The sequence below is a fragment of the Bos indicus x Bos taurus genome, chromosome 8 (assembly GCF_003369695.1).
Source record: "Bos indicus x Bos taurus breed Angus x Brahman F1 hybrid chromosome 8, Bos_hybrid_MaternalHap_v2.0, whole genome shotgun sequence".
Classification (NCBI taxonomy): Eukaryota; Metazoa; Chordata; class Mammalia; order Artiodactyla; family Bovidae; genus Bos; species Bos indicus x Bos taurus.
Window position 1 is genome coordinate 52164809 of NC_040083.1, and position 12142 is coordinate 52176950.

At 43.0% G+C, this 12142-nt stretch overlaps 1 protein-coding gene across 2 annotated transcripts in view; it reads left to right on the forward strand.

Moving 5' to 3' along the window:
* PCSK5 (proprotein convertase subtilisin/kexin type 5) overlaps positions 1–12142 on the forward strand; it is a 519637-nt gene that overhangs the window by 482390 nt on the left and 25105 nt on the right. For both annotated transcript variants that reach the window (XM_027549490.1, XM_027549491.1), the window contains 4 exons: positions 711–906; positions 5829–6046; positions 7357–7593; positions 9998–10228. In XM_027549490.1, coding sequence (XP_027405291.1) covers positions 711–906; positions 5829–6046; positions 7357–7593; positions 9998–10228 — 882 coding nt within the window. The remainder of the gene's footprint in view (positions 1–710; positions 907–5828; positions 6047–7356; positions 7594–9997; positions 10229–12142) is intronic.

Genomic DNA, 12142 nt, shown 5'->3' on the forward strand with positions numbered 1-12142 from the left:
CCCAGCATCAGAGTCTTTTCCAATGAGTCAACTCTTTGCATTAGGTGGCCAAAGTATTGGAGTTTCAGCATTAGTATCATTCCTTTCAAAGAAATCCCAGGGCTGATCTCCTTCACAATGTACTGGTTGGATCTTCTTGCAGTCCAAGGGACTCTCAAGAGTCTTCTCCAACACCACAGTTCAAAAGTATCAATTCTTCGGCGCTCAGCCTTCTTCACAGTCCAACTCTCACATCCATACACGACCACAGGAAAAACCATAGCCTTGACTAGATGGACCTTTGTTGGCAAACTAATATCTCTGCTTTTCAACATGCTATTTAGGTTGGTCATAACTTTCCTTCCAAGGAGTAAGCGTCTTTTAATTTCATGGCTGCAATCACCATCTGCATCACTAAAGATGTTTTGGTAATCCTGAAATAAGTGTTCCGGATACTTGGGTCTTTGTTGTTGATGTTTAGTTGCTAAATTGTATCTGACCCCATGGACTATAGCCCGCCAGGTTCATCTGTTCATGAGATTTTCCAGGCAAGATACTGAAGTGGGTTGTCATTTCCTTCTCTAGAGGATCTTCCCATCCCAGAGATCAAACCTGGATCTCCTGAGCAGTTAAAAAAGCTGTTGGGAGTGTCAATTCTCTGCTTGGGTGCGTGTACTGTTAGAGGAGACACCTGACGATCATCTGACCTGTCTTCTTCCCTGGGACTCCAGGCACCTATCTGCTGGCTCAGACCTGCGTTCCATCCTGTCCCCAAGGCACGTGGCCCTCGGTGAGGAGCGGCAGCTGCGAGAACTGCACAGAGGACTGCGCCTCTTGCTCTGAAGTCAATCTTTGCCAAAAGTGCCAAACGCGGCCAGACCGCCCCCTCTTCCTCCACCAAGGCAGGTGCTCCACCAGGTGCCCTGAGTAAGTTTTCCTCTTCCTTTCGCTTGCTACTCTGTGTTCCTTCTCCTGCAACACTGGGGGCAATTCCTCCCTATTCACCAAAGACCTCTTCTCTTGCCTAGTTAGAGCACCTATGTCCTCCTCCCTGCCTAACTGGCTGACATCACTCTCAGCCACAGCAGCCAAAGCTTACTTAAGACCAGATGCATGCTTCTCCCTTCTGACCACAAGATGTATATATTTTTACTCTTATGAAAATATGTTCTTTATTTTACCTTGTATTTATGATCAAATAGTTGTCAGGGTTTTTGTTTTTTTTTTCCCATGACAAAAGTGAGGTTGTGATAAGCTGTGGAAGGCACGAACCTCTTCTACATGTTGAAAGAGAGGTATGAATCACAGATAATAAATAGAGAGCAATGCCTGCTTAGTTATTTATTGATTCCTCATGGCTTCCTCTGTCCCCTGGTTTACAATTCCTTTACTCTTCCTATCAATGGTCCTGGCTCCAAGATTTACCTAAATGGGAAGTGGGAATAGCAAGTGGAAAAGTTCATCAGGAAAATTTCAGTAACAAGAAACAAAGATGTCAAAGGGCCTGGCACAAAATATGGTGTTTATTTATGCATATGATACAAAGTTTGGAAGTGTAGCATTTATTATTTTGGTGGCCAATGCTTCATTAGAAACCCACAATCTTTCCATTGTGCTCTCGTATCTTCCATAGCTTGTCCTCCCCAGAGTTCATGTTGCCTGCCCATCCCCAACATCATCATCCCAAGCTGCAATAACCAGAGACAGAAAAGGGTGCCTTTCTTCTTGTTTATCTCTTTTTAAGAGGAAACAAAACTTCCTCAGACTTCCCTTCACATCTCATCAGCCAGAATGCATCACTAACACCTTCCTAAACTGATCCCTGGCAAGGAGAATGGAAATATAAGGACTGACGTAGGCTGAACGAGATTCGCCCCTGAAAACCCACAAAAATCACAACACTAACAGCCAGGAAGAGTGGAGAGAGGGAGGCAAGAAATGGGTTTGAGGAAGCAGCCAACATCTAAAGGAACTAGAAATTTTATTTGCCTGCTGCAAATAAAAACAACTCCTGTTTTCTAATGACCTGTTTATATCCATTACTGAGACTGATCCTATAGCATACAAATATAAGTCAAGGAACTGACCCTCAAGAAGCATCCAATCTATCATAGAAGGCAAACATATACAATTCAATTCTACAGATACCTATTGGGTGTTAAGAATTGATACTAGAAGCTAAGATAAAGTCAAGTGAAGGGAGTCTGAGTTTGCAACAGGCTTATAATCCAGTAGGGAAGGTTTACATCAATCAATGTCATACTTCTCAGGTCCTTAATACACAAACAGCTAAGAGATTCCAAGGGAAAAGAAACCATTTAAAAACAGATACTTAGTGAGATCTTGCAATATCTAGGCACTGTGCTAAGAGTTTCAAATGCACCATCCCCTTTTTTTTCAATAAATACAGTACTACACAATCCACAGTTGGCCGAACCCACAGATGCAGAACCACAGATATAAAGGGCTAACTATGGGACTTGAGCATCCATGGATTTTGGCACTCACGTCAGGTCCTGGACCAATCTCCTACAGATATGGAGGGACACTATACCATTATCTCCCTCACTTCACAGATGAAAAAAAGGGTGGCATGCCCTAAGTCACACTGCTAATACATGGCACGGTCAGGATTTCAAACCAAATCTCTCTAGCACTGAAATCCATGTGCTTAACCACTACACAATGTCACCTTCTTGTTCAACCAGGGTTTCTTTTTTCCTTGTAACAGCTTTGTTGAGATATAACTCACATGCCACACCATTTACCCACATAAAGTATACAATTCAGTGATTTTTAGTATAGTGAGAGACTTGTGCAACTATCACCACAATTGATTTTAAAATCTTTCCATCACCCCCAAAAGAAAACTCTGTACCCTTTCAGCAGTTATTCCTAATTTCCCACAACCCTAAGCAACCACTAATTTACCTTGTCTCTAGAGATTTGCCTATTGAACATTTTATATAAATAATACAGATTGTGACTTTTTGTAACTTATTGTAACTTTTTGTAACTTTGTGACTTATTTTATTCAGCATAATATTTTCAAGTTGCCTCCCCAGTTGGGTATTTTAAAAGAGGCTTAATAGTGAAAGGGTCAGGGTAATAAAACCCAGCAGGGAGAAGAGATTTTTATCCTCCAAATGCACACACATGGATACATGGCAGCCTTTTTCCTTTTTTTGAGCAACAGGGATGCTATTAAACTGACCTGAAAATCTGCAGACTATGAAATCACAAGTATGTGTTTTCCTGTCTTGAGTAGGGTGGTCTGATTACCATGGGATTCCCCCATTTTTATGTTTATCAAAAAAACAGGGGAGATAAAGTCTGAGGGACATATAATACCCAGCTTGGCTTGGCAGCTTTGTTTCTCTTTGTGAAAAATTGCCTGTTTGGATGTAATCCATGGCCACACCATGAAAAGATTGCTGTACTAAAACATGGTTCTTTTTAATAAAAGCAATTAGGCCCTTCCAACACTGAAGTTTCTCTCCTTTTATCAATTGAGGGTCAGAAGAAGTAGAAGTCAAGTACAATGAGCATCCTATGACTATCTCAAGTGGTGAGAGTTTATGAATTTCAAAAGGGGTGGATATGAGATTCAGAAGTACCAATGGCAATGCTTTTGACCAAGGTATTTGGAAAGTGTCAGTTGCTCAGTTACGTCTAACTCTTTAAAACCCCAAAGACTGTAGCCCGCCAGTCTCCTCTGTCAGTGGGATTTTCCAGGCAAGAATACTGAAGTGGGTAGCCATTCCCTTCTCCATGGAATCCTCCTGGCTCAGGGATCGAATCTGGGTCTCCCGCATTGCAAGCAGATTCTTTACCATCTGAGCCACCAGGGAAGCCCTAAGGTATTGGGAGGGCCTCTACAAATTTTGCCAACTGAGTCTTAATAATGTCATTAGTGCATTAGATTAAACCAGAGGATTGAGGGTAGTTAAGCAAGTGAAAAGTTGTAAAACTGGCCATACAGTGCAGACCTAAGTACATGGCCAATAAAATAGGTTCCTCAATCACAATAAGTTCCAGGTAAAGATAATCTTTTCTAAAGGGATTAATTTTAGTCACAGAAAAGGCAGTAGCCTGCCTGCAAGGGAAGGCTTCAATCCAGTGTGAAAACATACAGACCATGGCTAAAGCTTATTTACATCCATTAGACAGAGGAAATTTTATGTAATCCATTTGCCAGACCTCAAGTGGTCTGGGCAGTTTAAAATGTCGGGGAACAGTAGGAAGAGGCTTCCCTGGGTTGTAGTTTGGATAAGCAGGACAAGTAAGGTAAATATTTTTTGTGGCCTTGTTAATGTTTCCCCATTAATACTGATTCATGAAGTTTATCATTTCGTCACAGACTGAAGGTTTAATGCATGTAACCAGCGGTGGGGAGTGGGAGTTTCAGAATCTCCAGTAGGACTGGCTTGTTATACAGTCCAAATGAGAGTTTTCTCTTTTTATCCAACTAACAACTGTTGAATTTCCAAACCTGTTTTTCTTTTTCTGAGGCCAGCTGTTGTACCTTTCTAGCCAGTTTTTCTAAATCATTTGGAAAAAGATATTATAAAATATCATTTGGCTGCAACTGGTCCCTTTAAGAGCAGGATTCCTTGCAAAAATATCAACAAGATGGTTTCCCTTAGCTTCCAGAGAGTCAAGTGAGAAGCCCCCAAACCATAATAGCTAAAGTGATGGGCAAAAAGTATATTCACTAATTCTTACACATAAGGGGCATTTTAAGTTTTATTTCTATTGCTTCCACAATATTTCAAAACCACGAGTTACTCTAAAAGCAATTTAAATAGTGGCAGTTTTGTCCTTGGCTAAAGTACAAACCTGTAAAAGAGCATATGATTCAGCCTGTTCAGTTAAAGTAGCCATAGCTAAAGACGCTGCCTCAACAATATCAAAAGGAGTGGTACTAACATACCCGGTACACTATTTACTATTGTCACCTTGTTAAATGAGACCATCAGTAAACCATGAGAAGTCAGTGCTGCCCAGTGGAGTCTCCTGTAGATCAGTACGAGGAATCAGAAGGTGGTCATCAGCACTAAGCAGAGGTGAGCTACTTCATGGGCGACAGAAGGGAGAAGAGTAGTCGGGTTACGGTTATTCTAACATAAAGGAATTAGGTGAGGAGCAGTTAACAAAAAGACTTCATAGAAACTGTCTGGCTGAGAAATGAATGTGATGAGAATTCAGGAGTATCTCTACTACACGAGGAACAAAAATGGCTAAAGGGGATTCCACAGCAATTTCCTCAGTGGCCTCAACTGAAAGGGTAGTGGCTATAATGACTCTAAGGCAAGAGGGGTATCCCCATTCCACAGGGTCCAGTTACTGGCTACAAGTACCCTATGGGGTCAGAGGTGGTCCCCGTGTTCTAGGTGTTAACTCCAAGGGCATTCCCCACCTTTTCATATGCAAAAACTGTATATGTCATTAAACCTTTAGAGCCTTTTAAAAATATTTTAACTGTTACATTTTAAACTGTTTTTAAATTAAAACCGTATTAAATGGGATAAAAAGCATTTTCTACTCTAACAAAAAAAAGAGAACAAAAATTAGGAGATAAAATAGAAAATCAGAAGATGACTAAACTATATACAAATTAAAAAGTTGTTTTCAAACACCCTAAATTCACAAGGATAATACCTACCTCTTTAATTTTTTTTAAACCTGATTTTTTTTTTTTTAAGCACCTTCCCCAGGAAATCTGATGAATTCATTTTAGTTGACAACAGCCATAGTCCTTCCATTTTCAGCCCTAATTCTTGACTGCCAGGTGTGAATCAACTCCCTAGTTGGAAAGCTTGTCTAGTGGCTCCCTCTTCTCCCCATAGGGGCTTCTACGCAGATAACGATACCTGTGAGCACTGCAGCTCTTCCTGCAGAACTTGTGAAGGAAATGCCACCAACTGTCAGTCCTGTGAAAGAGGCCTTGTCCTAGACCAGGGGGTGTGCCGGGAAACCTGCCCTGAGAGGCATGTGGCCATGGAAGGGGTGTGCAAGCGCTGCCCAGAGATGTGTCAGGACTGCATCCATGAGAAAACATGCAAAGGTACCTGGGAGCCTCACAGGGGAGAGCGTGGGGGCCCACTACCTGAGAGTGGGATGTCCAACAAGATCTGGGGAAACCATCTCCATGCCTTTACTGAAACTGACCTCTATGGGGGTCACCGAGAAAACTGAGGGTGACATAAAGCCTTTCCATGATGGATTCTGCAAATTAAGACAGACAAGAGCCCATTTTTTATAAGATTTCTCCCACACACATGTCCTGGGCAGTTAGGGTGTGACAAGCACTGTCCCAAGTGCTAGAGATACAGATAAGAACCCAAAGTTTCTGCTGCTCTGATCACAAAATTTCATAGGAGAGACTAATATTAACAAAACACAGAGGTGGCTGGAGAATTTCAACTGTTATAAAAGATACAAAAGTAAGGATCAGGCAACTGTAAGACTCGGAGAGTAGCCCTCTGGCTAGGAACTTTCCCTGAGATTATCTCCTGAGAAAGGCTGTCTAATTTCCTCTACAGAATAAGACAGATTCATTTAAATGTTCCATCTGTCCAACCCAAAGGATTTGGTGTTACCTAAGTGATTTCTGGAATTCCCCCACGAATAAGAGAATAGGCACAAAAAAACTAACAATGCATTCTTCATATGGATTAACCATGTATATTTCATTAGTTTACCCTATCAGTGAATGGAAAATTAACTATTCCACTAATTCTGAAACTGCTTTCTGTATTAAATAGAACCAGAAGTGTTCAATAGAAATTTAAAAATCTGTTAATGCTTTCTGGGCTTTCAGAACAATACATCCAGCATCTCAGCCCTGACTCAACTTCCCTGTGGTTTTTTGCAATCCAAACGGCAGATCGCTTCAGGATTTGAACCCAGGACCATCTAACTGGGCCACCATAAGTGGTCTCCTTTCCCAAGGCAGGGCTTGTGAGATAAGAATGACATGCCCTGGGAGAGGGGGGTGGGTGGGAGGGTGTGTGTGTGTGTGTGTGTGTGTGTGTGTGTGTGTGTGTGTGTGTTCAGCCATATCTGATTTTTGAAACCCCATGGACTGTAGCCCACCAGGCTCCTCTGTCCATGGGATTCTCCAGGCAAAGATACTGGAGCAGTTTACCATTTCCTTCTCCAGGAAATCTTTCTGACCCAGATATTGAACTCATGTATCTCCTGTGTCTCCTGCATTGGCAGGCAAATTCTTGGCCACTTGCATCACCTGGGAAGCCCCTGGGAGGATGGGGGTGAGGCAAATGTACCCCGGAGTCAAATGGGTCAAAGTGGTAGGGGATGGGCTAGCCCACTGCAGAACAAATAAATTCCTTCTGCTGCTTCCCCCTCCCCCAGAGTGCATGCCTGAGTTCTTCCTGCACAAGGATGCATGCCACCAGTCCTGTCCCAGCCACTTCTACGCAGACGGGCGCCACTGTGTCTCCTGCCATGAAGACTGTCTGGAGTGCAGTGGTCCCTGGGCGGATGACTGCGACCTCTGTGCCGAGGCGTCCTTGGTTCTCTACGATGGGCAGTGTTTAGATGAGTGTCCAGAAGGAACTTACTTGGAAAAAGAGACTAAGGTCTGCAAAGGTAAAGATTTCGGGGTGTGTGGCCAAGTACCACGTCCCAGGGAACCCACGAGGATGATGGGTTTCTACTGAAAGAAAGCAGGTCTGAGGTTTGTACAGTTCCAGCCCCAGAGCTGCAATCTCAACACTATACCTGCTCTAGTTTATTATTTATTTTTAAATGAATCATTCCTTAGCTTCATGATGTAACTTATTAGCACTGAATAATGTTGACCTGATCAAAAGGGATTCTCGGGTGAAGATTTACAACAGAGATGCTGAGCCTTTGAAAGTCATCCAAATTATAGAAAATTTTTCTTAAAATGTTAATTCATTAGAGGATCATAGCAGTGTAAGGAAAGCTGTGCCACAGAGGGTTTTCTCCATGCTTTTTGTCTCCCTAAAGCCCCCTCCCCCTCATCATCACCTGCAGGCAGCCTCTACTGCCTGGGGTCCTCTATTCCACATCCCATTTGGCATTTCAACCCCTGTAGATTCAAGAAAGGATCTGTTATTATTTATGCCTCCTTATATTTTAACTAGGCATGAATTCTTTGCTTCCTATTAGTTGTCAGGAAATAGAAAAATTAATTAAATATACTGTCCACCACTAGAGGAATTCTAAAGCAAGTAAGAGAAGCATTCTGATTGAAAGGACTTTCCTTTTCCCCCCAGTTTTATTATTGAGATATAATTGACATATATATCCTTGTATAAGTTTAAGGTGTATGATGTGATGATTTGATATATGTATATATTGATAAATGGTGACCACAATAAGGTCGACCAGCTAATACAGCCATAGTTTTGTTTTTGTTTGTTTGTTTGTTTCCGGTAAGAACACTTAAGCTCTACTCTTAGCAACTTTCAAGTATACAATATACTATTGTTAACTACAATCACAGGATTCACTGCAATGAGGCAGTTAGTGGTAATTTAGTTCCTCGAAAGAAGTGAAAGTGTTAGTCGCTCAGCCCAGTCCAACTCTTTGTGACCCCACTGACCCCAGCACACTCCTCTGTCCATGGAATTCTTCAGGCAAGAATACTGGAGTGAGTTGCCATTTCCTTCTCCAGGAGAGCTTCTCAACCCAAGGATCAAATCTGGGTCCTCTGCATTGCAGGCAGATTCTCTATCATCTGAGCCACCAGGGAATCAGCTTAGCTCCTTATGTTGCCACTAAGCAAATCCAGACGCAGGCCCCCTAACCACAGTGAGAGCTAGAGGATGAACTCACGTGGCAGGAGAACCTCGTGGCCACCCACATCCTAGAACGTATTCAGGAAATGTGTCTGGTCAAACGTGAAGATACAGTACGTTCCTACAGTCTTTCTGATCTAACCTTATGATCTGGATATACCTTTCTGTGTGTTTTACGTAAAGCCCTATTTAGTGACAATGTTCCCCCCATTTGTGAAAGCACATGAAGATGAGCGGCTGTACCTGTGTAGCTAACCTTATCGTGGTCACTACTTTGCAATATATGCATATATCAAATCATCACATTGTACACCTTAAACGTACACAATGCTGTATGTTCTTTTTATCTCTATGAACCTGAAGGAAAGGGGCTGGGAGCGAGCACATGAGGAGGCTGCAAACCTATGGGTCAGTTTCCACAAGAAGGTTAAGGACTCGGCCAGAGGCCACCTGCCTGCAGGCCATCCTGCCTGCACTAGGGTAGGAACTGAGGATCGACTGGGCCTTTCCCTGGTGTTCAATAATAAAAGTAATCTGCCATATAGATAACTTTACAAGTTTTGAGTACATGTTCTTAATCTTCCTGATTTAATTTTCTTATTGAAAAAGCCCTCTGGTTCTCATCCCTGGTTGCCCATTAGAACCACCAGAGGAGCTTTAAAAAATACAGATGACTGAACTCAGGCCAGCTCAGCTATTGGGAATTAACCTGTTATATTCCAGGCTCTCTAATGGGCACTCTGGTTTTCAAAATGACTATAAAAGAGGTTTATGTCTTTTTTTAATCAAGAGGTATTTACAATACACATTGGCAATTTTTATGTTAGTAATAAGCTCAAACTACTGGGAGGTCAGCAGAGGACCACAGAGGAGGAGTTACAGTGGTGAGAAGCCCACATACTAGTGTGTGACTTTGCTAGCACAGAACTGCTGGTTATTATCATGCTGCAGTTTGTGTAATTATGGTAGCTCTTACTAACATCTCTGAGGTGGCTGCTGCAAGAAGGGACTGCCTGGGGATTGCAGAGAAAGTGAACCAGACATTTTTTTTTCTCGTCTTGCAACAAGAATGCTCCACCCTAGAGCCCAACTCCTGGCCCCACACCCTTGACACAGAGCCCTAGAAATCTCTGAGCAAGGACAGCGAGCACACTTTTCAAGGAACTGATTCCCTCGAGGGGTGACCTGACTCTCTCTCTCGTGTGCTGTCCCCATCCCACCTGCAGACTGTCAAAAGTCCTGCCGCACCTGCTCGTCCTCGGGGGCCTGCACGACGTGTCAGGAAGGCCTGAGGGTGAACAACCACGGGGGCTGTGTGCCTCACACTGAATGCACTGCCACGGAGTACTGGGACAAGGAGGCACAGGCATGTGAGGCCTGTCATGCCAAGTGCCTCCACTGCACGGGGCCCTCAGAGTTCCAGTGTCAGACCTGCCTGCGCGACAGCCTCCTGCTCAGTGAGTAACTTCTCCTCAGAGGAGAGCTTGTCTTCCCCTCCATCTGGGAGACTACCTTGTACAATGCCTGGTGCCCTGCAGGAATTGGTGTCTTTTTTTTTTTTTTTTTTTCTTTCTTTTTCAATTTTTCACTCTGTATTTGGAAATTTTGAAGCCTACAGAAAAGATGCAAGAGGGAGAATAGTACAAAGAGCTCTGCACACGTGCCCTGTACCAACTGACCCCCACTGGCCTTACATATGCTTCCTCTCACTCACTCACCTCCCTATAGAAAACATTTGAGGACTTCAGTCTTCCTTATCCATCTGTCTTAGCTCCTCTTTCATATATCTCAGTAAACCTTCTTCCCAGCAGTTGCTGCTTCTTGAGACCATTCCAGATCTCTTGTCTCATCCCAATGCCCAAAACTTCTTTTCTAATTATCCCCAATATAGAGTGTTACCAGAGACCACCTCAGGTGCCTTCATACAGACAGAAGCTATCTTATCACTGTATCTCTAACTAGAAATATAAATTAGACTAGGACTGAGATTTCAGTACTTGTGGTCCCCGCCAAAGCTGGATGCAGGATGTCAAAGACCTGGTCTTCTCGTATTCTCCCACCCTGCCCCTTACCGCCACCCCATCAAGGTCAGGCTACTTATAAACTAGATAACTCCTCTGGAGGCTGTGGTAGTCTGAATAAGGCTCTCCCTAAAAATGTACACGACCTAATCCTCAGACCCCGTGAATATGTTACTTTACATGGCAAAAAATATTTGCAGATGTGATTAATTAATTTAATAGGACTATTCTGTATTATCACAAGGGTCCTTTTAAGAGGGAGGCAGGACAAAACAGAGTCAGTAGTTCAAGTCTATGTGACATCAGACCATTGGAATATTGAGAAGAAACTGGAGGAGAAGGCTACAAGCCAAGGCATGCAGATGACCTTTAGAAGCTAGAAAAAGCAAAGAAACAGATCTTCCCTCAGAGTCTCTAAAAGGAACACAATCCCCTAGACCCACGTTAGACTTCTGACTTCCAGAATAATAAATTTGCACTATTCTAAGCCTACACATTTGTGGTAAGAGGAACCTAATACACAGGTGCTTCAACTTAGGGGTATTCAGGCCTCCCCCCGAGTTAATTAGATAACATTAGCTAGACAATAAACCACTGTCAACATCCATCTTTAACAGAATAGCCACTGAACCAAAACTGGCATTGTGCTGGGTGCTGGAAAAGCAGAGATGAATGACATGACCGCTGTCCCTAAGCAGCTCAGAGTCTCCCAGGACAGAGTTTGGGTGGATCGACAGCACTAACAGCAACTCTAATATCATTTAGGGGTTTTTTGTTGTTGTTCCCACCAGTGCCTGTGCAAATGCTAATTGAAGTTACAGAGACACACCGGCTTCTGGTCCAGAGGTTTGTGACCAGTGGCTCATATTAACAAGGCAGGAGAGCCTGGCTTCTGTTCTATGAGGTTAAGCAGAAGCCAGGGAAGAAGGTGCCTCTAAGACTGCATGTTAAACTGTGAAGCCAGAAAATCTCATGTTTTAACTTTATCAGGAATCCACCCTTGCCTTCCACCCCCTAAATATTGTCAAGGAAGGTGAAAAGGCAAGAATCAAGACTCCACCAGGATGGGTGGAGGAAAGACTGGGGTTATGTGGGGCTGAACAACAAAGCTCCAACTCATCTTGCTGAGCAGAGGATTCATGGTTAGAATCTAATTCTTTAAATACATGGGCAGAAAGAGTCTCACTGCCCAGAGAACTTTGTGTCTCAATGGTAATGTTGTATGTCTGTCCTCCTACCACTGAGGAAACAAAGTTTAAAATTTCATTTTAGTTCACTTGCATTTCAAGAGTCACACTGTCTGGACAGCACAGCAAAGCTGAGGGTAAAATCTCATAGTTTAGGCTAAAA